The sequence below is a fragment of the Megascapheus bottae genome, chromosome 4, assembly GCF_031878675.1.
Source record: "Megascapheus bottae isolate mThoBot1 chromosome 4, mThoBot2.hap1, whole genome shotgun sequence".
NCBI lineage: Eukaryota > Metazoa > Chordata > Mammalia > Rodentia > Geomyidae > Megascapheus > Megascapheus bottae.
The window spans coordinates 83345844-83370275 of NC_143512.1; the positions used below are offsets into that span (position 1 = coordinate 83345844).

Genomic DNA, 24432 nt, shown 5'->3' on the forward strand with positions numbered 1-24432 from the left:
TTGTGGCTCTGCCAGGGCCTCTGAGGAAGGAGCTGGGACTCTCCCATGACACACCTGTGCACCTGAGCTCAAAGAGTGAGAGCCAGGAGTCAGCGCACGCATCACCAGGCCCCCCCCAACAGGTTCCAAAACCAGTTTGTTTCTCTTCTCCCAGTCACCCCAGACCCTTTGTCCAGCCCTGAGAACCAGGACCCATCGGGATCAGGGGCTCCAGAGCTCCCGCCCTGAGCTCCAGCAGCTGCCTCCTGCTGGCTTCCTGTCTCCTGAGATGCAGGTGCAGAACCCACCCCGGGGCTTGGGCTGGGGTGGGGGTGGGGGTGGGGAGGCAGATATAAGCTTTGTATTCTGAACCTTTATCCCAGCTGGAAGTCCGGGCAGCTTGGAAGCCTGGCTGGAGTTTCCAGCCCTCTGGGGCTGTGGAATTTAGACTCGAGACAGCAGCATCCATTAGTGTCCGGAATGTCCTGCCTGCCTGCTTGCTAGCCGCGGTTCTCAGAACTGCCAGGCTCTGGAAGCAGGGGCGCCAGTTCCGTCATGGAAAATCCCCTAGTCTCTCCATTTCCACATCTCTGCTTCCCTAGGGGGTTCTGGCTCCTGCAGGCAGTCCACGGCCACCAGAGCCACCTCTAAACGGACAAGGCACAGTACCACCATCACCAGCCCCACCACTGGCCACTCAGTCCCCTGGCACAGATGGAGCTAGCTCAGCTCCAGATCTTTCTCCCAGGTTCCAGAGTCACCTTTCTTTCTCTCGTTTGAGACTCTTTCCCCAGAAATATGGCTGGCCACCCTTGCACTGAAGGGCAAGCGTCATCACACAGCTCAGAAGCACGCAGTACAATATAAAATTTATTATAAAACTGCAGCAAATATAAATATCCAGGCGCCCTTTCAGAATGGAGCCACCCCCTAGGTAGTGGGGACTAGAAATAAGCACCAGTGATGGGGGGGGGCGGAGAGAGGAGTCTGGGGGTGGGGTCTGCACTGCAGCCACCAAGGTGAAGGACTTGACCTTTGTTCTCTGTGGTTATTAAGAAGCCAACACATTTACCTAGTACAGTTTAAACCCCACAGCAGACAAAAGCAAAGCCTGGGGCTCGGGCCCTGGTCACTCTGGGCTCTTGGTAGGTGGAAGTCTGTTCTGGTTGGGCCCCAGCTCTTCTGGAGATGGCTGAGTTTTGGTGTAACTTGAGCTTCTGATCCACATCAATGCAGAAGAGCACTAAGAAATGAGTCTAAGTAGGAACACTCATTGGCACACTCACTGAGAGGGACGAGAGGCCAAGCATCAAGCACCTAGGAACGTATCTCCTTCCCACCATCACCTCTGCAGACTCCAAACCCCGGCAGAGCCGCTGCAGGCTCCCCTAGGAAAGACCCAGACTGCTGCGGCTACCGAGGCAGGAGGGCGATTCCAGCAGGGCCTGGGGCCCAGCACCCACCCTGCACCCAGAGTGGGGACTTCCTGATGCGTGAGGGGTCCTTTGGGTGGTTGAGAGATGCCTCCTATATTTTGTGACCTGTTTATCCCCCCTCCCCGCCACGTCATTTAAGTTGAGAAGGTTCATCCCAGCCCGTCTGTCTTTTGTGGATCTAACTTAGCTGAAGTCTCAGAAGCGAGCAGTGTTTCTCCACTCTGCTGCACCGGTCCCCCTTCCGGTCTGACCACTGCAGGTCAGCTCCCATCCCTGCGTCGCTCCACCCAGAAGAGCATACACTTGCTCAGACACCCCGACACCCGTCTGTGTCCTGGGGGTCACAGAGCCCAGTGAGGTCTTTCCTCCGCGCCTCCCCTTGGCTGCACACGTTCCGATGGGCACTGCATGGCTCGCTGTACACGGCAGCGTGTGTGCCGTCCTCAGCGTCCTCACTCACAGGTTGGACTCGGAGCAGGTCTTGCAGCACTGCTTGCTGTAGAACCCGTGGCTGCACATCCCGTGCTGGGGCAACAGGTAGCACCAGGGGAAGTGGTCCCTGCAGACCGTGTCTGAAAGCAAGCACACCCGGGTCAGTGAGGGGCCCCGCTGTCCAGACACTGCAGCAGACACTCTCGGTACCTGTGGGGCCTTGGGGATGCGGTTCTCACCGCTCTAACCCACTTGCTTTACTACTTTAGCTCCAGGTTCCTGAAAATTGAGGACTTCTTATGCTAGGTTCAGTGGAGCGCATTCACCTTGGAAAGGGTCTCTCTGTCTCTGTCTCTGTCTCTCTGTCTTCGTCTTATCTCTGTCTCTGTCTCTCTGTCTTGTCTCTCTGTCTCTGTCTCTCTCTTATCTCTCTGTCTCTGTCTCTCTCCCTCCCCCTGCATTAAATGTCGATTGCCCAGTTATTTAGAAGCAGCAGCTCGTTGCTATTTGCAGACGCATTTACTCTAGAAGCCTGGGGACAGGTGACCACCTCTCCGCCGCTTGAGGCACTTAGCGGGCACACAGTCACCTAATGAATCAGAATGGCTTTGCATCCTGGAGAGGAAACACTGCTTTTATGAAATTGTCTTCCTTAAATATTAAAATAGCACTATCAAAAAGACAGACATACTAAGATTTCTCTACCGCCAGCACCGCCCATTACCGGGACTCGGGCTTGCCTGCCTCCCAAGCAGGGCTCTGTCTCTAGGAAGGTCACGCTACTAGTCCTTTGTTCTTTTGTTTCTTTTTTCCAGATAGGGATTTTACCTGGGGCCAGCCTCAGACCTTGATCCTCTTAGCTATTTCTCCACATAGCTTGGGTCAGAGGCCTGGCACCCTTTATTTTAGTTTACATCACAAGCACCTCTGCCCTTTCTGGGGTGACCTGAAGATGAGTAGCCACTGTCTGTGACCATTTCCTTGCAGAACTGGAGGAGAAGCGGGAACAGAGAGAGAGAGAGAGAGAGAGAGAGAGAGACAGAGACAGAGACAGAGACAGAGAGACAGAGAGACAGAGAGACAGAGAGACAGAGGTCCTGGGCCTCTGCTCTGGGGCTATGGGCACATCTACTTCCTCAGAACGGCAAGCCCCCAGCCCGAATGGCCGGGTCCAGGGAAGGGGCTCAGGGGCATACCTTTCCTCCCCACCATGGGGCAGAAGTGGGTGTTGCAGGCCAAGGAGGCCTCAGGCCTGTGGCTTGGGGAGCAGCTGGAGGCTGGCTGGCCCCCCGACAGACACTGCACAGTCCTTCTCTTCACACCACCTCCGCAGCTGGCTGTGCACTGCAGGAGGAAAAGCCCATGTCACCGGGCGGCCCAGGCCTCGCCGTCGAGTGCCAGGCCATCCGAGACCGTGCTGTAGACCGCTATGAACACGATTACTCTCGGTCCACGGTAGGCCCATTTTAAAGTAATAATCTCTGCCTGTAGGGTTTTTGGTGCTTAGTGTACGGAGCAGGCATCATTACATGTATGTCTGTGACACACATGTACACAGATGCTTTCATGTGCTCTTCTCCTGCACTGCCCACGGCTATTCCGTCTTTCCCCACCACGGCCTATCTCCTGTTCTCTAACCATCTTCTCTTCTGCTCGGCCCTTCTCTTTTAGTGTTGACATTTCATAGGAGAATGTGGGATACTTGTCCTTCTGAGTCTCACCCATTTATATAATACAGCAATCACTAGCTGTAGCTCGCAAACAATGTGATTTCATTCTTCTCAATGGCTGGATAGTACTCTACCAGGCATAAATGCCACGTTTTCTCCGTCTTTGTGTCTTTTGATGGCCTCCACACCGACTCCCTAACCTGGCTGCTGTGAGCAGTGAGTGATGCTCACCGCGTCCTCTTTTTAGGTCGGTGATGGGTCTTTCTGGACACAGAGGTTGCTAGCCTAGGTGGTGACAAATTCCCTCACAATCACAGACTACTTAGACCACGAGGCTCCGGCCCCGGCCTGATTCGTTACTGGTATGTCGAGGATGGTTGGCACACAGCGCAAGCTTGTTCTTGGAGGCCGAGGTCTCACACTTTTATTTAACTGTGGCAAGGCCTTTATTGGGAGTCTTCATTCAGTTCCTTTACTTTGCTCTGGCCCTGTGGGTCTCAGTTTGTTCTCTCTAAGTCTGCAGCTTCTATTCATGATAGTTCTTCCCACTCTCCCAGTGACCAAATAACAACACAGTGCAAGATGGGGTTGCACAGACCTCAGCGCCAGTCAGCCTGAACAGGGCTGTAAACTGGTGCAAAGCCAATTGGTTCCTGTATCTCCTGCAAGTGGAGATGGAGCGTGGTGGCCTCCTCTATCCTGCCGAGGATGGGTGCAGTCCTTACCGCTGGGTGCTGGCAGGGGGGTCACAGGGCCGTGCCCAGCCTGCATCTGTCAATCTCCTGTGCATTCTGGCACCTGTGTGTGTGTGCCCTGGCTCAGGGCCTCGGTCCTAGGTGTCAGGATGGGAAGTCACATGTGTCATCTGAGACATGGCCTCTGGCCCCTCCTACCTACAGGGAATCCAGGCCAATCTGCCCATTGTCCTATCGAGCGATGGAGGGTGAGCCAGGCCCCTGGCATCTCTGCCACATAGACTGGGCACAGATTCCAGATTGTCCTACATCCTTCCCAGACCCAGCAGCGAGGGGAACCATTGGATGCTCAGCTGACGGGAGCAGTGATTGCAGTCAGTCCTCTGTGATGACTCCCAAAGCGCCTACACCCACAGAAACCCTGCAGAGCAAGTCCCGGGAACGACAACCTGCCACTGCTGTAGGAAACGGAGCTGGCAGGGGTCAGCAGACACTGAGCCTTCACTGACAACTCCCACGCGTGGAGCTCCGCCAGGTATAAAGCACCAACACCAGAGAACGCTGCGAGTGATGGCCTGTTAACAAAAGCTGTGAACTCAGAATAACCATGAGTTCCAGCCTAGGATAAAAATCACCCAGACAGGGGGCGGGAATTTGGCCTAGTGGGTAAAGTGCTTGCCTAGCATGCACGAAAAACCGGGTTTGATTCCTTGGTACCACATATATAGAAAAAGCCAGAAGTGGTGCTGAGGCTCAAGTGGTAGAGCTCTAACCTTGAGAAAGTCCAAGGACAGTGCTCAGGCCCTGAGCTCAAGACGAGGATTGGCAAAAAAAAAAAATCACCCAGACACATTGGGTATTTCAGTAGCAGAAGCTACATTTTAAAGTTGGGGTTTAAATATTGTTATGCTTGGTTTCCTCCTTCTCAATGTGACTAAAGTTTTTGCATTTGAACAGAGTCATGTGAGTGCCAGCTTGGTAGCAGCAGGACGAGAATGGCTTTAGAAGCCTCAGTTTCCCCTACTTGTGTCTGACTTGAGTCTCTCACAGGAGAGCTGACGTTGCCATTTCTCCTCAGACACCTCTTGCCTCATGTGGCGGGAAAGACTGTGACGTAAGAAGAAAATAAAGGGAGGTCTCTGAGGAAAAATTTCTGGTGTTGACACGTCTCTGTCCATTTACAAAAAGAAGTATTTGCAAGGGCCATGATTTAGATATCACCTGTTCTGATAATTTAAATAATTTCTGTCTTTAATATCTTCGGGACATGAGAGAAAAATCACCATAAAAGGCAAGGTTTGGTTGGGCAGGTACTTTTGGGTAAAGTGACACATGGTTAATGTAGAGCATCTGTCTGTTGGGAGGCCCTGAACTCAGTTCCCAAACAAACATGAATAATAAATACATAATTGGTCTATAAAATAAATACATAAGTAAGTATTTTCATTTGAACTGAGAAAAAATAGCAATTTTCCTTTCTATCAAATATGCTATTTCAGTTCAGTTTCCCATTTGAGATGGGGCTTAGGTCAGAAGACTGATAATCACTTTGGGTCGAGGGTAGAGGGTAAGCAGGGAGTGGGCAGAAAGAGGATTGTGGGTAATTGGGAGAGACAGAAGAGAAAGCCATGGTTAAGCCTATAAACAGACAGTTGTTCATTTCGTCCGGCTCATTCACACCTATCTCTAGGAAAATTTGCCTAGGCTTTGTCAAGAACCCGTCCTCTCCTTCTGTTGACTGGGAAAGAAGGAGCCCTGCGCGGGGCACGTGGCTGCATGATGGGCTTGTCATGTCCACAGCAGAAAGGAGGCCAGTGGCACTGGGGACTGACAAGGCCCCTGCAGGAACCCCCATATCGGCCAGCTGTTGGCTTCTGGGGCAGCAAGCAGTGACCATCTAAGTCCTCTTACCTGGGACCAGGGTGAGGCAAACCAGCTACCCCTTGGGGGTCCCATGGCGGCCTGGAGGAGGTGTGGGGGGCACGGCAGCAGGGCACAGGCACGCTCCAGCTCCAGGTCGGGCTGCTGCAAAAGGGCGCACTTCTTGGAGGGCAGCTCTCGGTACTTGCCAGAAATGTACTTCTCAACACACTTGAGGAATCTTTTCTGGGTTCCTCTTGCACAGGTCACAGAGCACTGAAGATGAAGAGCAAAGCAATCTTGGGGATTGTTTGTTGCAAACACCAGTGATCAAAATATCCCCTGAGGACACCAGCTGAACAGGTGATACAAACATTGCCATCCAGGTCATGTTCAAAAGGCAGAGTCGCACCCATGACTTTTTAAAAAGGAAGATTTTAGGCCGGGCACAGCACTACGCAGCTGGAGTAAAAGACTTAAGAAGCTAAGACTGGAGAATGTGAAGTTCAAGGCCAGCCCTTGAACTACACAGACTGCTACGTGAGGAAACAAACAGAAGAACACTAAGGGAGGATTCTGAGGTCCAGGTGGGGCAGTGGATGGACATAAACGGGAGCCGGACAGTGTAAAACCACAAGCGGACTCTAAAGCTTCCATTTCCCCGACGTGTCATGAAGGTGGTGGCACAGCTGCCATGCACAGGGCTTGCGGGGAACTTCAAGGCTCAGTGGCTGGTGTGACGCGGCCCTCCACGCAGACACGGGTAGAACCAACTCAGGGAGCCCAAGACTCCCGGACCTGACGGCCGCCGGGGGAGGAGCGGCAGCCACAGGGGCAGGAAGCCCCCTTGGTGCTCAAACACAGCCCTGGAGCTTGGGCCTCCCTGCCTCTGGGACACCCAGAAAACGCACAGGCAGACCAGCAAAGGGGCGACTGCAGCCTTGGTGAGTGAGACAGGCGCAGGCGGTATCCTGAGCTAGGTGTGGGGGCCTCTAGGAGGGACCCCTGCTCCCCATGTCCCTGACGGGAACCAGAGAGATGGCTGGGACAGAGCAGTCCTCAGACCCCCGCACGGAGGGGGGCACAGGTGTGAGACTCTGGGACCCGTGTTCCCCTGGCTGCAGCCCACACTCTGCATGGACCTGCGGGCTTACTGTATACACACAAGTCTGCAGGAACACAGACAGAGATCGCACTTTCCTACTAAGAGAGTAACCTGGGCTTCTGAGGTGCTGGGTGTCCAGGTACTGAGGTGATCACCCTGTCCTCTGAGGTGCTGTGTTCCCCAGGGTTAAGGGACCTTAGTAACATCAAGCTCACTTCAGTGTCTGTAGACCGTCTGGGAAATGCAGGATCCATAAGGACTCCTTCCTACTCCCACGGTGAGCTGATCAGGAGAGTTCCTCCATCACCGTGGGGAGACCGAGGCACAGGCCCGCTCACAGAGGCCTCCACTGTGCGCCCTGCATACATGGGCTCACTGCCAAAGCGTGGCCGGAGCCCTCAGCACTGCAATCCCCATCCCGCCCCGTGGGCACACTGTGTGGGGCTGGTCCGCCCTTGGGGTGAGATCAAGGCCTGCTCCTCCTCACGAGCGGGGTTTCACATGCTGCAGGGGAGGCAGGGCAGAAGCTGCGTAAGGAAACTTCCACAGGAAACGCATACTGACACGGCAGCACCGCCCTGCTCTGCTCTGGCCGTGTCCTCTGGACCCTGGTGTCATTGTGAATGGGTACCCGGTCTCCTATTCACTCGCACCTGTCCACCAGTCCCCCTCTGCTGGATGGGACTGAGTGGGGACCGCACAGACCTGGCAGGGAGTGAGGGTTAGGGTTAGGAAGGCAGAGTCGAAGAGGGAACACAGCACCCTGGACCACGTGAGAAGACCCGAGGGACACGAGGGACGGGACACGGAGTGGAGAGAGACATGTGTGTGTGTATGGGTGGGGGGAGGTGCACTCTGACCTGGGACCAGGCGGACACGAGCCACTGCAGCTTCCGGGGCTTGTGGCAGCGTTTGGGCGGGCAGGCCTCCTGTGTCTTGGGCTTGGGCTCTGCGCTGCAGGCAGCGCTGGGCAGCAGCTGGGCTCTGGCGGCAGGGTTGGTGCTCTTGCACACCACAGCCCTCTTCCTCCACCCCTTCCCGCAGCTCCGGGAGCACTGCCAGAGAAAGCACAAGGTCAACTCCAGAAAGCCTGCACTGGACAGACCCCGACATCCTGGGGGATCGCGGCCTGCAGGGTCTGCCTTCCATCCAGAGCAGGCCAGACCCTGCCCGCAGGCCCCCCGCCCAGAGGCCCCAGGGCTGCGTCTACTCTGACCTCCTCTGTCCACCCCTTGGTTACCTCCATCCAGGGCCCGGTGCTCCATGCCGGTGGGCAGTCCTGGGAGCTGCAGGCCTGGTGGCTGGAGGGTGCAGGCTGGGGACACCGGCTGGTGGGGAGGGGCTCTGCATGGTAGCGTACCCTCTGTGTGCACTGCACAGACCGGCTCTGTGAGCCCCCCCCACAGGTCCTGCTGCAGGCGCTCCAGTTCCCCACAGACCAGCTGCAAGGGGACAGAGACACCCACATGAGGAGAAGCTTGGGGTCCTGACTCCCGACATGAGTGGGGCCAGCCGGCATCTGTGGAGGTCGGGGCTGGGATTCCAGCATGGCTCTTACAGAGGAGCCATTTCCTCCATTTCTGCACAGTAGTCTCCTCCTAGCCTTGGGGGCTTCCCAAGACCCTGATGAATCTTCTTCCCGCCAGCTTCTAGGCTCCTCTCCTGGGAAATAACCCAACTGAGAGCAGTAGGTGTGATCCCCCTCAAGCTCTTTAAGAAGAGAAAATTCAAGCTTATACAAAGTAAATAACCCTTGTGCTTTCATTCACTCAGCATCGGCAACCATCTTTTGTTGATTAGTAATACTAATCAAGTAGCATGGTCAAGTAGCATTTCAACGTCCAGATGTAACTATCATAATAACCACTGACAAAAGATAAAACTTGTTTTTCTTAAGTAAAACATAACCACAATACCACTATGCCATCCAAAAGACAAGAACAATTTTCCAAAGTACCCTTAAATGTTCAGTTTGGAGGCCTTAGAGCCCACGGGAGCTATGAGTGGGTGTAGGAAGTCTGATGGATGATGTATATTGAGAAAGGCCTGATGTCAGTGCAAAACTGCTGGTTGTGTGTTCACTGTATCCGGTGTGTGAGCAGAGACAGCGAAGTCACAGGATTCTGCGTGCCTGACATTACACAGTCATCCTGTCTAAAGACAGGACAAAGCTCTGTTCTTTTGTGTGCCTAATCTCAGCACCATCCTGCCATCTTCTCATCCACCTCCTGGCATGTACCCTTTGATCTGTAAACAGAAACTTCTCCAGCTCACATAAGCTCACACGGGCCCACGTGGGCTCACACGGGCCCACACGGGCCCACACAGGCCCACACAGGCTCACACGGGCTCACACAGGCCCACACCAGCTCACACGGCCACACGGGCTCACACGAGCTCACATGGGCTCCCACGGGCTCCCATGGGCCCATGTGGGCCCACATGGCCTCACACGAGCTCACCTGGGCCCACACGGGCTCATCCAGGCCCACCCGGGCCCACCCGGGCCCACACGGGCTCACACAGGCCCACATGGGCTCACACAGGCCCACACGGGCTCACACGGGCCCACACAGGCCCAGACGGGCTCCCTCGGGCTCCCATGAGCTCCCACAGGCCCACAAAGGCTCACACGAGCTCACACAGGCTCTGATGGATCCACACGGGCTCCCACGGGCCCACATGGGCCCACACAGGCTCCCACGGGCTCACACCCACCCACACGGGCTCCCATGGGCTCCTACGGGCCCACACGGCTCTCACAGGCTCCCACGAGCTCACATGGGCTCACACAGGCCCACACGAGCTCACACAGGTCCACACAGGCTCACACGAGCTCACACAGGCTCACACAGGCTCACACGAGCTCACACAGGCTCACACAGGCTCACACGAGCTCACACAGGCTCACACAGGCTCACACAGGCTCACACAGGCTCACACGGGCTCACACGAGCTCACACGGGCTCACACGAGCTCACACAGGCTCACACGGGCCCACACGGGCCCATACAGGCTCACACGAGCTCACACGGGCTCTCTGCCAACAGAAGGCCGAGGACCAGGAAGATGGGGAGCTCACTATGTCATGCTGGCTCTCCCTGGACCAGGCCCCTGTTCTGAATAATTCTTTCCTCGCCATCTCAGGGAAGTGTTGATTCACGGTGGAAGCTGCACTGGGCGTGTGAATTACCAATGTTTTATAAGTGTCTCCATCGATATAAGAGACTCCCGTGCCTCACGGTGTCTACGCAGCCGTCTTTCCGTGGACAGTTCTTCCTTCTAGGGCTGTCTCGTCTTTCAGCTCACTGGTGGTAGAAAGTAGCTCAGGAACTCACGGAGTTTCCCTAAGAAGCCTCCCAGCACTCTTCTGGCTGACCGCAGGGTCTCGTGCAGCGTCTCTATGGCTTCCTCCTCTGTTCTCCACCAATCCTACTAAGTAGTAGGTGGGTTCAACCCAGGTTCAGTGTGATTCTGTGTGACCACGGATAAAGGCTAATGTAGTCGCTCTTAAAGATAGTCAGAACATCTCCTCATCTTCCCCGATGTAAGCATTTAATTTTTAAAATCAAATTCATAGCTGCACGTGGTGGCTTATACCACTCAGGAGGCTGAGATATGAGGATTGCAGTTCCAAGCCAGCCTGGGCACTAACCTTACTGTCCATGAGACTCTTATCTCCAATTAACCACCAGAAAACCAGAGGTGGCGCTGTGGCTGCAGAGCTAGGGCGGTAGCCTTGAGCTGAAGAGCTCAGGGACAGTGCCCAAGTTTGAACTCTTCAGCTGTGAGCCTGGATGGAGCGGTGTCAGACAGCATCTCAATGGAAATCATCTTGCCCCAAACTGCTGGCGGCTTCTCCTATCACCCAGTGCTCTTAAACCCACTTGCACCACAACTGTTTTACTTAGTTTGCTTTAGAGAAGCCTTGAGCTGCTTTATAACAAGTCTTTGTTCTGGAAAGATACCATTATGCTTTGAAGAAAAAATTGTAACTTTTCTACACACAAAAGTCATATGCAAAGACGACAGGACTTGGCCCTCGTGAACTGGAAACACGGTTCTTATTTTCAGTGAGGTCGAGATGAGCATTCTTCATTATCTGTGATGCCAGAGGCTCCATGCATCTTCACGGGGAAGAACGGGTTGACAGCCTCATGGCCCGGCTGATTCTGCCCTCGGAGCCTCCGGGCACTCTTTAGCCACTGCTCTGTGTTTTCACATCTGACTATGTTTCCTCCCACATCTTACATTTGCAGACTTACACGTTATTCTCAGGGTGTCCACCCTGGTCTGTGAAAGACATTGGGCTATTTCAACCTCAGCCCCTCACTGAGCCATCTGTCTCCATCTTAAGCTGCTACACCAGGCTGTTCCAGTTTCTAGCCTTCTCTCCCAACTCTAGGCCGTTAAGAAAACCTCTAGATCAAAGATCAGATTCCTTCGACTATCTTCTTGAGCATGGGGCATGGGTGCCCTGACATTCACAGAGTGCCTCTGCCCCTGCCCTCAGGGGACTGTCCGTGTACCCTTCTAGTGAGCTCTAATGAGTCCTGACCATGCCACAGCCCCTCGCTCTCCCACTCACCCACTGTGCTGAGGCCTGACAGGAAGTGTTCTGGCTGAGCGCTGCTGCCCCGAGGTGTCCTTAGTAACCAAAGGAGCCAAGGATGGTAGGCAGGGGTTCCGCCTGTGTGTATTAAACTCAGGTGCAATGCACGCTAAGACGCCAAGCTTCCTGACGGAAGTACAGCAGAAAGTACCACAGAAGTAACATCTGGCTGGGCACGGTGGGTCACACCTGTAATCCTAGCTACTCAGGAGGCTGAGATCTGCAGAGTGTGGTTCAAAGACAGCCTGGCACTAAAGTCTGTGAGACTCCTATATCCAATTAACCACTAGAAAAGGGAAAGTGGCACTGTGGTTCCAGGGGTAAGGTGGTAGTCTTGAGCTGAAGAGCTCAGGGACAGTGCCTAGGCTCAGAGGTAGGGCGGTGGGGTTGAGATGAAGAGCTCAGGGACAGTACCAGGCCCAGAGTTCAAGCCCCATAACTGACCAAGAAAAAAAAAACTGGAAAGAAACAACATCTGCAGGGCAGCCTTGTTCTCCCAGCTTGTCAACTTCCTCCTCCAGTGGGGGTCCATGTGTGTGCTGGGCACACACAGGTCAGGACCCCGATCAGCCCTTTCTCCTGAGATTCCTCCTCCTAATAGCTACTGTGCCCTCCAACCCCACATTTCCCATCAGAGCAGAAACCTCACCACTGACATCCAGCAGGGAGGAACAGAGGCCTGTAGACCAGGCCTTCGCCAGGATCTTGCAGTTTGTAGCCTGACGCTTCATTTTCTTGAACCTCAGAAAACGAAAGCACTTTCTTTGCCTTATGAAAAAAGCAAGGGAAAGACCAAATTTCTTTCATCTCTAAATGCAAGATTCCTTCATGGAAGTACAGAAAGCCATACTGCAAGGCCTCTAAAGGCTGCCTCCAAAAAGCCTCTGTAGGTGTCAGTTTTATGACCAGTGAGAGACAGAGGTATGTGACGTTTCCTACTCAGAGGTTACTGCCACTGGTTTCCAGTCTCACTATCCTGACCTCAGATCTTATCCTGATCAGAATCAACAAGATCCACAGGGCTCCCTTTATGTGGACAGACAGGGAAGACACAAAGAATCAACTGACCCCCACAAGGCCCTACGTAAACAAAAATTCATTGGACGCTTTCTCTCTGTGAAACACTGAGGGGTTATACAGTCTGTCCACCTTGTAACTTTAGGGTAATCCCAAATGCAGATGGCGCTATCTCTGGTTCTCTGTAAGGCAGTCCCCTCGTCCTTGGCATGGACCAGCGGATAACAAGGCTGAGGGTTTGAACTGGTCAGAACAATCAGACACAATAACTATGTTTACCAGCTCTGTCTTCTGCCTGGGGAAACTGAGGGTGAGAAGGCAGGGTGGTCACCGAGTTAGTGAAGATGAAGTAAGAAAGGGGACAAGTTTGTTAGTGCCAGCCAACTCCCTGTACTTTGTCCTCTCCGAAGGACACAGCAATAGATTGACTTGTCTCCCTGTGTGGGTTCCATGCACCCCTGGAGATCTGAGAAGCAGCCTGTCCACGGGCTCTCTAGCCTGGCCAGCTGCGGTCACGTCCTCCTAACTGAAGCCGAGGCTCCAGTGCCCTCCCTTCCTCTGGCAGTGCACTGGGTGACTGTGCCTACACATGCAGACATGGCAGGGGGTGGGGGGTCTGGGGCCCAAGGCTCAGTCTCATCCCCGGATGCCAACTGCTTTCTGCTGCCACCAGCAACTTTCAGGCTTCCTTGTTACCCTGCTGAGTCTGCTTTCAAATCTGTTTATACCAACCGAACGTGTCATTGGAATTAGGTAATATAATTAGATTTGGTGTAACTCTGTGAAACATGAGCATGAAAACAGAGAAGCTTGTTTCTAAGAAAATGAAGTTGTGTCTTGGGAATGACTCAGTGGAGAACAGCCGTTAAATGTAGTGCTGTTGAATTAGGTGTGGCTGAGACAGAAGTTTAATATGGTGGAAAAAAACTTGCAGTGAGTTTTTCCTGGGACGGATGGGGTAAGTTTCACTAGCCTTTAAAAAAACACAAACTGAAAAAATCATGCTCTTTGGACATATTCAAAATAAGTTATGATTAAGCTATTCAAAAAGCCAAAACCAAACAAACAAAAAACCCAAAAGTTGAGAGCAAAAATAAAACAAAACATTAATTGAGGCTGCTGATTGAGAAGAGTTAGTAAATGGGTGTTCGTTGCTGGTGTAAGCAGAGATGGGTACTCAAGCTATTTCTACATTCTGTAAGGACTTAGTCTATTTTTCCTTGGTGAGTGGTTAGAGCACATTGCCCAGTGGTGGTGATGGCTGGCTTTCCTCACTTGCTGGAGCCATGTGACTTAGCTCCTTTCTTCACCTGTCTCAGTGGACTACCTCTGCTGTCCCAGCACATCATAAGTTTATTTCTCCATTCCCAGCAATGCTGCCATCTCCTTTTGGGAACACACACACACACACACACACACACACACACACACACACACATGCATACACACACACACGCAAACACACACACATACACACACATGCACGCATACACACACACACACGCATACACACACACACACACACACATCACAGATACAAAGGTGCTCTTTCATAAAATATCAAACTATCCCTCAAAATTTCCTTTTGGATTCTCCAGAATGAATTAATATTTCAAATAAGTCACTTTTGTTGGTCTATTAAATCAAAAAAATGTGTCAACAGGGCTATACACAAATCAGGGTTTGTTTTTGTTTTTTACTTTCTGAAAACAAACAAACAAACAAAAACCAGGACCCATGGCCAGGCCACAGGGCTCCCCACAGCTCCCGATCTGGAGTCTACAACCAGGGGTAGGGAAAAGATGCTGTACTTTCCAGATAGGACAGGAATGAACGAGAAGCCACAGCAAATGAGTACCTTGGGAAGACATGGAAAATATCAGAGAGAGCTCTAAGCAACTTTCACCTACCCAATTCCTCAGGAACCACTAGCTTCCTAGGTAATGGATGAGGAATAAGATTTAGAGCTGCTGAGAAGCCACTCGACTGAAGCCACTCAGGCCTTAATGGTGAAGTTTCCAAAGCTAGAAGTGTAAGGAAAAGAAGAGAACTCACGTTCATTCTTACTATACTGCATTCATTCCTGCCTCAAAAATGGGATGTCCAAAAACCTGGGCTGTGAGCTAGAGGAAGTCTAAATGTGAGATAGCAAGTGATGGTTACTTAGCCAAATATTCCAGGGGGAAAGCACACATGTGCAGAAATTCTGTGGGCATATGTATCTGAATAATTTTGTCACGCTTATATGTATATCATGAACAGAGAAGCTCAAAAACCCACCACTCTAGGGAAAAGTTAAGTATCTTGCACTTATGCCTTGTTAATCACATGGAGCAGTACTTTGGAAATGTATTGATTCCATATCGAGTCAGTGAGAGAACACTTCCCCTAGCCACCACAAGGTTTTAACTTTCCTAACCTATGAGATTTCTTTCTGCCTCTCAGGGGGCCTGTTCCTCGTTCTTTGAAATGTGTGAACTTCCCACAAGAGACAACTTAATTCATCTCTCAAGTCACAATAAATCATAGAGGATAAACCAACAAATAATTCCCACATTCCTTCTTCGGACCTTTGTTTCTGTGGGAATAAATATCAGTTTCCCATTCTGTTGTAGAAGCTGAGCTCCCACTGCCGTTCTCCCTTTTACGAAAAAGAATTAAATATGATGATGGCCTTAACTCCTGTTTCCAGCTGTCCTGGCCTTCCCACATTCGGTTTCTAGGCTGTACAAAGGTTTTTAGGTATGTTTCCTAAGTTTGCTTTTCAGGGTCTGTGCTCAGCAGGTCTGGTTCCTGAGGACTGTAAACTCTTCCTGGGGAACACTTTTGAGGATCTGTCAGTTTTATGCTACTGATTGTGGCGGCAAGCAAGCAAGGAATTGTCACAATTCTGTAGCTTTTAGGAGAGAATCCAAGAACAGATTGGATTCATGTCTTCACAGATCCCAAAGCAAGAATCACTGTGCATATCCTGTCCTGAGTCTCTGGTACATTCTTCAGTGAGGTGATCACAAGACACAGCGAGGAAGACATCACAGCGCCGGATCAAACACCAGCTCATAAACTCTGTCTGTACATTCATGATAGACAGCTTGCTAACAATATGGCTGAGGATCTCCCTTCTCTACTTTTTATTAAACAGTCGTAAACGCAGTCAGCCATGACTGAATGTTGGTATATACTATATGAACACCCACAGATGGTATGGGGGAAGTAGTCAAAAGTGGACTGAAAACAGACCCAGAGAAATTTAGTGCGGTTCCTACAAAACGACGATGAGACTTAGTTTTCATAATTATTTTTGCAAATCTGTAGTCTTGTCTTCAAAGCTTCCAAACAGCTACTAAGCTAAAAACCAGGTGTGAAGTCACCACCTGCTGTGGACAGCTTTTCTGGCCAATTGATGCTGTCAAGCTGGACTTCTTGCCAAGAATAGATAGTTAATATTTGATGTCCTAGTTCTCTCTCTTAATTCTGCTCTCTGCAGGAAGGCATTCTCACTGCGGTTTGTTGAGATTAATGGCATCCAGGGCGAGTTGACAGAGTTTGTATGACAATATTTATGTAACCTCACGGCTCCCATTCCTATGAAAGTAGCTTATCAGATGCTTCATACTGCTTCAAGACACCTGACGATTACTTTTTTCGGTTTGTGTTTAATTTTTGCCCATCAAGTGCACCCTGTGTTTCAGATATTGAAGGGTTATAGAACTTACTACTTAAATAATATTTTACATTTTTGTTTAACTAAACAATTAAATGCAGTTTCCTTATTATTCTTTGGAGTCAAATGTCAGGCATTAAATCATGAGTGGATTGTGCTGTGACTGTCACAGTTATCTACTGTTCTTAAAACTCCTGTCGCAGAAAACTAGGGGGATTGGAGAGTTGCCTGCTCTGTGGCGATCTCATGAATGCCATTAGCTGAGTGAGAACGAATAAAGCTTAGTAGTGGAAGTTGCAAAAAGCCTGGTGATTTAGTGGTATTTACTCCTCATGTAGGACATTAGAAAATGAGCTATTTTATATTTAATTTATTCCACAGATGCTTGCTATTCCACTAAAGAGTTAGGCTAGTGAAGCCCCATGTTTTAAGATGTCATTATTGGGTTCAGCTGGTTTAAGTGACTCAAAATGGGATGGCAGCCAACCAGTGTAGCGGCTACAATGATAACTCATTCCAAAGACTCATCTGCAGAATATAGAAACAGCGTCCGGGTCGTTCAGACAGAACTATGATGTCTCTCTTTAACTGCTGGTATGACATAAGGTCTGCACATGCACGAGTGGCCTAAGGGACTGCATTAGTAATCACAGACAGGGGACGTCACCCGGGAAATCCAGTGTTCTGCACCAACTAAAAGAAGTGGAGCAAGGCCACATGAAGGGCTAGGCTTAGTTCAGGGTGTCTATAGATGTCCACTCTGTGGCTTATTATACACTATCTGCTAATCCCCAGTAAAGGACATTCAACAGAATGCACAAATACCTGATTGTCCTCAAGAAAGCAATATAGTTTTAGTATAATGTCAGTACATTAAGACTTGGAACAACCTGTCTTATACTGTTCCACCCTGTTGAGTTCCAATGATGCCTGTAATGTTACCTGATACACAATGAGGTGTTTAATCAGTAAGACTCGAAAGCTCATAACAAATCTACATGATAGGCAAAATTACTGTATCCACTGTAGAGATAATGGATCAGAGGTTCAGAAATGCTTCCCAATGTGTCCACCGTACAGAGAAACAACTTTTAGAGGCTGGCTCCTGCCCAGAGCCCACGGCCCGAGGCCAGCACCTGTTCTCTGGATCGTCAGGAGACACACATCCAGAGAAAGAACACGAATGTGGTCTTAGTTTGTAACTCCTTGGAGAGTACAGTCAACTGTTAGTTCTTGAGAACCCTTCCCTAGCATTCTTTACCCAGGCAGAAAGGCAGTATCATCTTCATAGATAAATCATGCTTCTGGAATTTCAGAGTGGTAAATCTAATACCATGAATGGATTGGATGAATGTGGGCCATACGCATGCCTATTATCTCTCTAGAAACTTTTCTCCTCCTCTTCCTCTCTCTCTCTCTCTCTCTCTCTCTCTCTCTCTCTCTCTCTCTCTCTCTCTCTCTCTCTTTGACTCTTTCCCTTTCTTTCTTTCTTTCTTTCTTTCTTTCTTTCTTTCTTTCTTTCTTTCTTTCATTTTCTTTCTTTTCTTCTTTCTCTTTTTCTCTTTTCATTCTTCCTTTCTTTTTCTGTCTCCTCTAATTCCTCCCCTTTCTTCTCTTCTTCCTTCCCTTCCTCCTCCTCTTACTGCTCTTCCTCCCTCTCCTTCTCCTTTGTCTTAGTTTTTCAACTTCTTCCCCTTCTTCTTAGAAACTTTTGCAAAAGTAGTGAAGAGAAGTAGTACAGATTCCTTTTCTCAAAGAGCCAGGTGAGTAGTTGAAAAATGGTGAACAGACCAGAATAATACAAATGAAATTTTTACTCATACTGCAAACTGTCATATCATCTTCATAGTGCCATTGGGGAGGCACAGCGGGGAGAAAGAATGAGCAGGGGGCCACTCCACATACCGGGTCTATGTGATTGGGACAGTTGTGTCTATACCTTCTACAAAATCCTCTTATGAAAATGTAGACAACACTCAAAAATTCAGAAACTGGAAGAAGACTGATTTCAGCAAACAGATTCACTAGATAGACTGTGTTAAGAAATAGAAAAGAAGTTGACACTTCTGTGAGTATATCACCCACAAGACAGGGGATGAGTGGACAAAAATAACATGAGGTGGGTGAAGCAGCAAAATATCTCATGTGCAGCTAGGAAACCAGTTGTCTTGTTAAAAACCAACAAACAAACAAAAAACCCAAACCAAACCAAAGCAAACAACAGCAGAAACTCTATGAGATCCACAACCCCCAGCTAGGGGGAGCTTTGCTCTTTCAAAGTTGGGAATGAGAAAGCCTGTGTGTCAGAAGATTGGCTCAGCCTTTTGATTCATTTGAACAGACCACCAAACCTACACAGTCACAGCCAAGATTATGAAACAAACTCACGAATTACAAATTATGGAACGAATACAGATATACAGAAGAGAACTGAAATTAAAAACCCTGAGAACAACTGTAAGAAAGGCTGTGCTTTTGACTGAGGTGAAAAAGCAGAGAGAGAAGGAAGCAGAGGTGAGCTCCTTGTTTCACACGACTCCATATGCTCTTTACGGCCTTACCCTCATTTGTGATGACAATTCAGGAAAAATGCAGAGATAACTATAGAAATGTCATAAATACATTCTATTTTCTAGGTCACCACAGGAGAAAAGGAAAAAAATGCATAAAAGCACAAAAAGAAAGTAGCATTGGAAAAACACGAAGTATTTAAAAACACCAAGAAAACAGATGAAAGAATGTAAGACATATTGAAAAATAGCACAGCAACAAAGTCACACTCTAATCTTAATAAATAAATGCTAAATTAGGATGAAAATGCCATCAGATTAAAGCTTCCTGTATATTAAGGAATAAACAACAATCCCCTAGGACTGTTAGGATTGTTCACCAGAATGCAAGGATGGCGCGGTACATTACAGACCACATACAACGTGGCTGCGGAATGAGGGTTTGTTTTACTTTAATACACAAATTAAATAATGGGGGCTTACTTTTTGAACAGTGACTATGCAAAGAAGTTTGTGCCTCCCTCAGTGACCTACACTGACATAGCTTCACACAAACACACGGAGATTCAATGAGCAGCCATGTACTTTGAATCCTGGGCTCTCATGAGATCTCATTCTTTGCCTCCAGTGCAGAGCCATAGCATGATGGAAGAGGCCAATATTCTCAATTAAGGACCAGTCACAGAGGCTCCTCAGCTCCAGGGCCCAAGGCTACCAAGTCTCATGGGTTTCCAGGAGTGGGTGTGGGGTTTCTCTACTCTGTACTCAGTGCAGAGCATCATAATCTCTTCCAAGAGTTCTCAGCTAATTTTCTCCCAAATTCACAATAGAAGTAATTAGTTAAATGAGGTCATGTTTTGAAGTAGATATTTACATATGATGAAAAACAAGTATAACACTACTAAATAATTGGGCTCTCTACTTCATTGTGAAAATGTAGCAACATTTGAATTCTGTGAAGGGATAAAAAAGAGATGCATTTTTCTGTTTTTCTAGAAAAATTTTACATTGCAGTTGAACTAGGTGCAGAGGTAGATGAGAGGGTTAGACAAAAGAAATGAGACCAAAATGATCACTCATGGAATATTAAATTTAAAAGCGAGAATACTGATGAAGAAATGGTACTTTAATGTTTGAAGCTGATGTCTTATATTTCAAAAATAAGTGATGCCTAAAGTATCATGGTGTAAAATTTTTGTTCATGTTATTAAAAAAATATCAGGAAAACATGTACTTACTCATTTTCACTTAGGTGTTTGAGTAAATGAACACTAGTCCCACAAGAGCCCAATGACCAAGTAGAGGGATAAATTAGAAAAATGGATTCTAGGTTTTCAAGATTCAATTCTGTCTAAGTACAATGATGAGATAGTTTCACTGTTGGATTTTTATTAAACTTTTGGAGAATTCATGTTGATTACAACATAATAAAGGGTATATGTGAGAAACACATAGCCAATCTGCTGAACAGCTGAAAGCATTCCCACTAAAATTAGGGATGGAGGTTGTGTGTCTACTCTTCTCACTCTCATGAATGCAAACTCATCTGGAAAACACATTCAAGAAGAGGAACTGGAAAATTCTGAGACAGCAGTGGTGAAAGGTGAACTTTCCCTGCCAGGGCACAAACATGCGAATGCTGCTGCAGTGAGCAGCAAGTGTGAAGCAGGGAGAAGCCCAGAGGGACAGCGAGGCCGTCCTACAGATGAATTTTAACGTCAATAAAGCTGACTTCCCACGTTAGGACAGAGAAAATGGACATTTTAGTAAATGGCGTTGAGACAGAATGTTAGGAATTGTATTCTTTAAATCATTTCCGAATCCTCCAGACTCCACACAGCAATAAAGTAAACTGAGGAGTGTGAAATGCTCTTCCTCACGGCCTTGGATTGGTTCTTGGTTACTATTCTCCTTAGACATTTTCAGTGCCTACCTCCCTCAGTTTCCTCATCTGTATCACAGGAATAAAAGTAGCATCTACTTCATGAGGCTATTGTAAGATTGCATGGGTTACCCTCTCATTTGTGTACAAAGCTGAATAATATGACTGCATTTGTTGTAAAATTTTCACCTTTACGTGAATAGTCACAGGTTTTGTGGGCTTAAAAATCATATAATCACTAATGGTTATCTCACATGAAAAAAACCCTGTCACAATTGGGACATCTGGAGCACACAGGATGCCCTCAGTGTTATCATCTGTGCAGAAATCACACACACACACACACACACACACTCCCTGGACTATTTCTTTTTTTAAAGGCCCATTATTCTTTAGGACCCCAAATGGTTGAGTGTCATTGACTAGAAAGGAAACAGCTGGGACCAGGAATTTGGCCTACTGGTAGAGTGAGTGCTTGCCTAGCATGCACGAAGACCTGGGTTCCATTCCTCGGTACCACACACATAGAAAAAGCCAGAAGTGGTGCTGAGGCTCAAGAGGTAGAGCTCCAAGGACAGTGATCAGGCCCTGAGTTCAAGCTCCAGGACTGATAAACAAAGAAAGAAAGAAGGAAAGAAGGAAAGAAAGGAAGGAAGGAAGGAAGGAAGGAAGGAAGGAAGGAAGGAAGGAAGAAAGGAAGGAAGGAAGGAAGGAAGGAAGGAAGAAAATAGCCAGATGGGCACGTTCTTCTGTTACTGAGCATCTCTCAGTGTCAGGCATGGACAAGAACACAGTGACCAAGGACTCCGGTCCACTTGAGACTGAGGTCATTCCCAAGTTTGATGTCTTCCGGTTTTAAAGCCAGAAGTGTTCCAGATGATTTGGGATGGTTTGGTCTTTGCAGGAGTACTTCATCTCTCCTTGTTAATAAATTTAATCTCTGACTTCACACAGATACCCAGTCTTATTTTCTCCATATTTCAATTGCCTGGGCTCTCATTACCAAGCGTCATTCCCCTGGATGTTCCATGCCCCTCCCCTTCCCCTGCCCCTTCATGGTTGATGTCAGTGACATCAGACAGACAGACATATTTCATTTATACCTGGCAGGCTGAACACTTTCCTACATTTCTCAAATTCCAATGAATGCCAACGAGGGTGGCCTGTGTGGGAAGTAAGTGGCAGGTATGGGGCAGGTAGCGCAGGACCTGAGGACTGCAGGCCTGTTCTCCAGAGGTCTGGATGCACTCTGGCCACCCCAAATGCCAGCATTGTCTATGCATTGTCTCCAACGAAGGACCCTTGTGTGAAGAAACAGATTATGAATTTGAAAGTGATAAGGCAGTAATAATAGCTACCTCCTATCCAACCTCATTCTTATTTTGATCCTAGGGACAGTTTGCCTCTGCAGAGGGCCAATCCACATCTCAGAGATACAGTGTAGCAAATCTGGGGGCTATGGATTAGGAGATGTCTGAGTAACGCCTGACAGTGCAGTACAACCCACCATTCAAGCACTGGACACTTTTGACAGGAGGAAATCTGCAGGGAAGCAACGAAGGAAGGAGGGAGGGAGGGAACTGAATGCTAAAGGAGTGGAATTATACTAAGTATAGTGTCTTTAAAAAGAAGAGAACAATTGGAAGATAGGTATACAAATGTATTCACTGAAATGTGGTCAATTCAAGGGAGAACTCAAATAGTATAATTCCTTAGAAAGGCAAAGTCAAAGTGCAGCAAAATAAAACAACAGGAAACAGATACTCAAAGGGTCAGATGGGATCAAGAGGAAACAGGCAGACAAATGAAGTGGAGAATAGGGGAGAATGCAGTCAAAATCCCAAGGTATATCCAACAAAATTAAGAGTGAGGGAAGGGGGAGTTAAGAAAGGAATGGGGGACACTGGTCAAGACGTAGTGCATCTATAAACTGCATTGTGAAATGGCAAGTGCTTTGGATAACTATTTAAAGATGATAAAGATAAAGAGTAGTCAGAAAATAGAGGAAACACATATGAAAACAAGCATTTGAAAAGATACAGTCAGGTATAAAACTAATAGGTAGGTAAACCAAAAATAAAGACAGCAGGAAATCCAAAAGACAAAATCAAATCTAAAACAAAAAGACAAGAAGATAAGTCGAAAGGAAAGAGAAAGATGCCAGATACAGAATGTAAATTCCACATGGCTGTACTCATTTGTCAGGCTCACAGAAGAGTGGGAGGGAGCTGTGGGCGGCAGAGCCTAGAGAGGTAGGGGAGGCAGAAGGAAATGGAGTTCACCCAGAGTTGAGGAATCACTTGTAGTTCCTCTTCAGCAGTTTGGTAACCAGTAAATAAAACTACCTTCTCGAATCCCACTGAGGATTCAGACAGTGATGTCATGTCTACCGAACACACCAAAGGGGCAGCAAATTCTCCAGGGCTCCAACAACCACAAGGCTTCTGAAAATCACATGTCCTAAAACGGCCTCAGGCTGCTGTGCTGTCCACATGAGGTTCTGAAGACAGAGAGGGCCTGGCTTTGAAGAAGAGGATGGTAGATCAGATGGAGACAAAAGGGCAGATCCAGAATGACGAATCCTGACTGGAGCAAGAGAAGGTGGTTCCAGGAAAGAATCCTCCAGGGGAAGACAGAGGGAGAGAAGGAGGGAGGGAGGGAGGGAGGGAAGCAGGAAGGAAGTCTCCTATGGGCCTGACAGCGTGGGAATTGCTGAGCACAGCAATCACAACCAGCAGCACAACCCAGCCATTCTTCCCCCAACCCTCCTTCTAACCAGCTTCCTTCCGAGCTCCACCACCCAAACTCAGCTTCTACACCACCCTCCCATCTACTCCCTGTGCTCTGTTACTGGTTTGTCTTTTTCGGCATAGCCTCTATCACCTTTTAAGACATCTAACATTTAAAAATACATTTACAAACAAAACATATGAAAATGATATGTTTGCTTATGGTCATAATGAAGGCGGGGGAGTGGTTCTCCAGGACAATTCCCTGTGCATTCACCTGCTTGTGCCCACGTGAGGTACAGACAGTGTGGACGTTTAGGTGAACAAGTCAAGGGACTTGGCAAGTCTTTTGGCATTCTTATAAAGAAATCGGATGGAAGTAAGTCAGGGGATTATCAACCTTTAGACAAGTTTATAGACAAAAGGAAAGAGAAAGAGGATGCTGCGCTTGGATGAAACGGTAAGTGATATGCAAACAATGAGACCTAACAGGACAGGATGGCATTTGCAGGTGGGGAGGGGAAAGGATGACAGAAGGCTTCGTGATGTCCAGTGAGGAAAGATGATGTCCTCACTCGTGATTGACATAAGGAGAATTTTTAAAATCAGTAAGCAGGACGATGGCAATCACAGTTAGAAACACTGGGATGCCCGATGGCGGTGGGGGGTCTGCAGGTGGTGGCAGGATGGCTTGTCACAGTGAGTTTCCAGTATGGCACATGTTTGTGATGACCCAGTAATATAAAATGTTAAAAATACTATACACATCATGCCGTATTATAGACATTGATATGTATCTGTGACATACAAACCCTCAGCTTGATTTTAATTATGTTCTAAA

General features: G+C 48.6%; 1 protein-coding gene across 1 annotated transcript in view; it reads right to left on the bottom strand.

The window, feature by feature from the left end:
- Positions 1-870: 870 nt before the first annotated feature.
- Positions 871-24432, bottom strand: part of Adamts16 (ADAM metallopeptidase with thrombospondin type 1 motif 16) — a 94814-nt gene continuing 71252 nt past the window's right edge. Inside the window, exons 19-23 of the mRNA XM_090331185.1 lie at positions 8418-8619; positions 8038-8232; positions 6124-6348; positions 3044-3191; positions 871-1987 (exon numbers count right to left, since the gene is read on the bottom strand). Coding sequence (XP_090187311.1) covers positions 1872-1987; positions 3044-3191; positions 6124-6348; positions 8038-8232; positions 8418-8619 — 886 coding nt within the window. The 3' untranslated portion in view covers positions 871-1871. The remainder of the gene's footprint in view (positions 1988-3043; positions 3192-6123; positions 6349-8037; positions 8233-8417; positions 8620-24432) is intronic.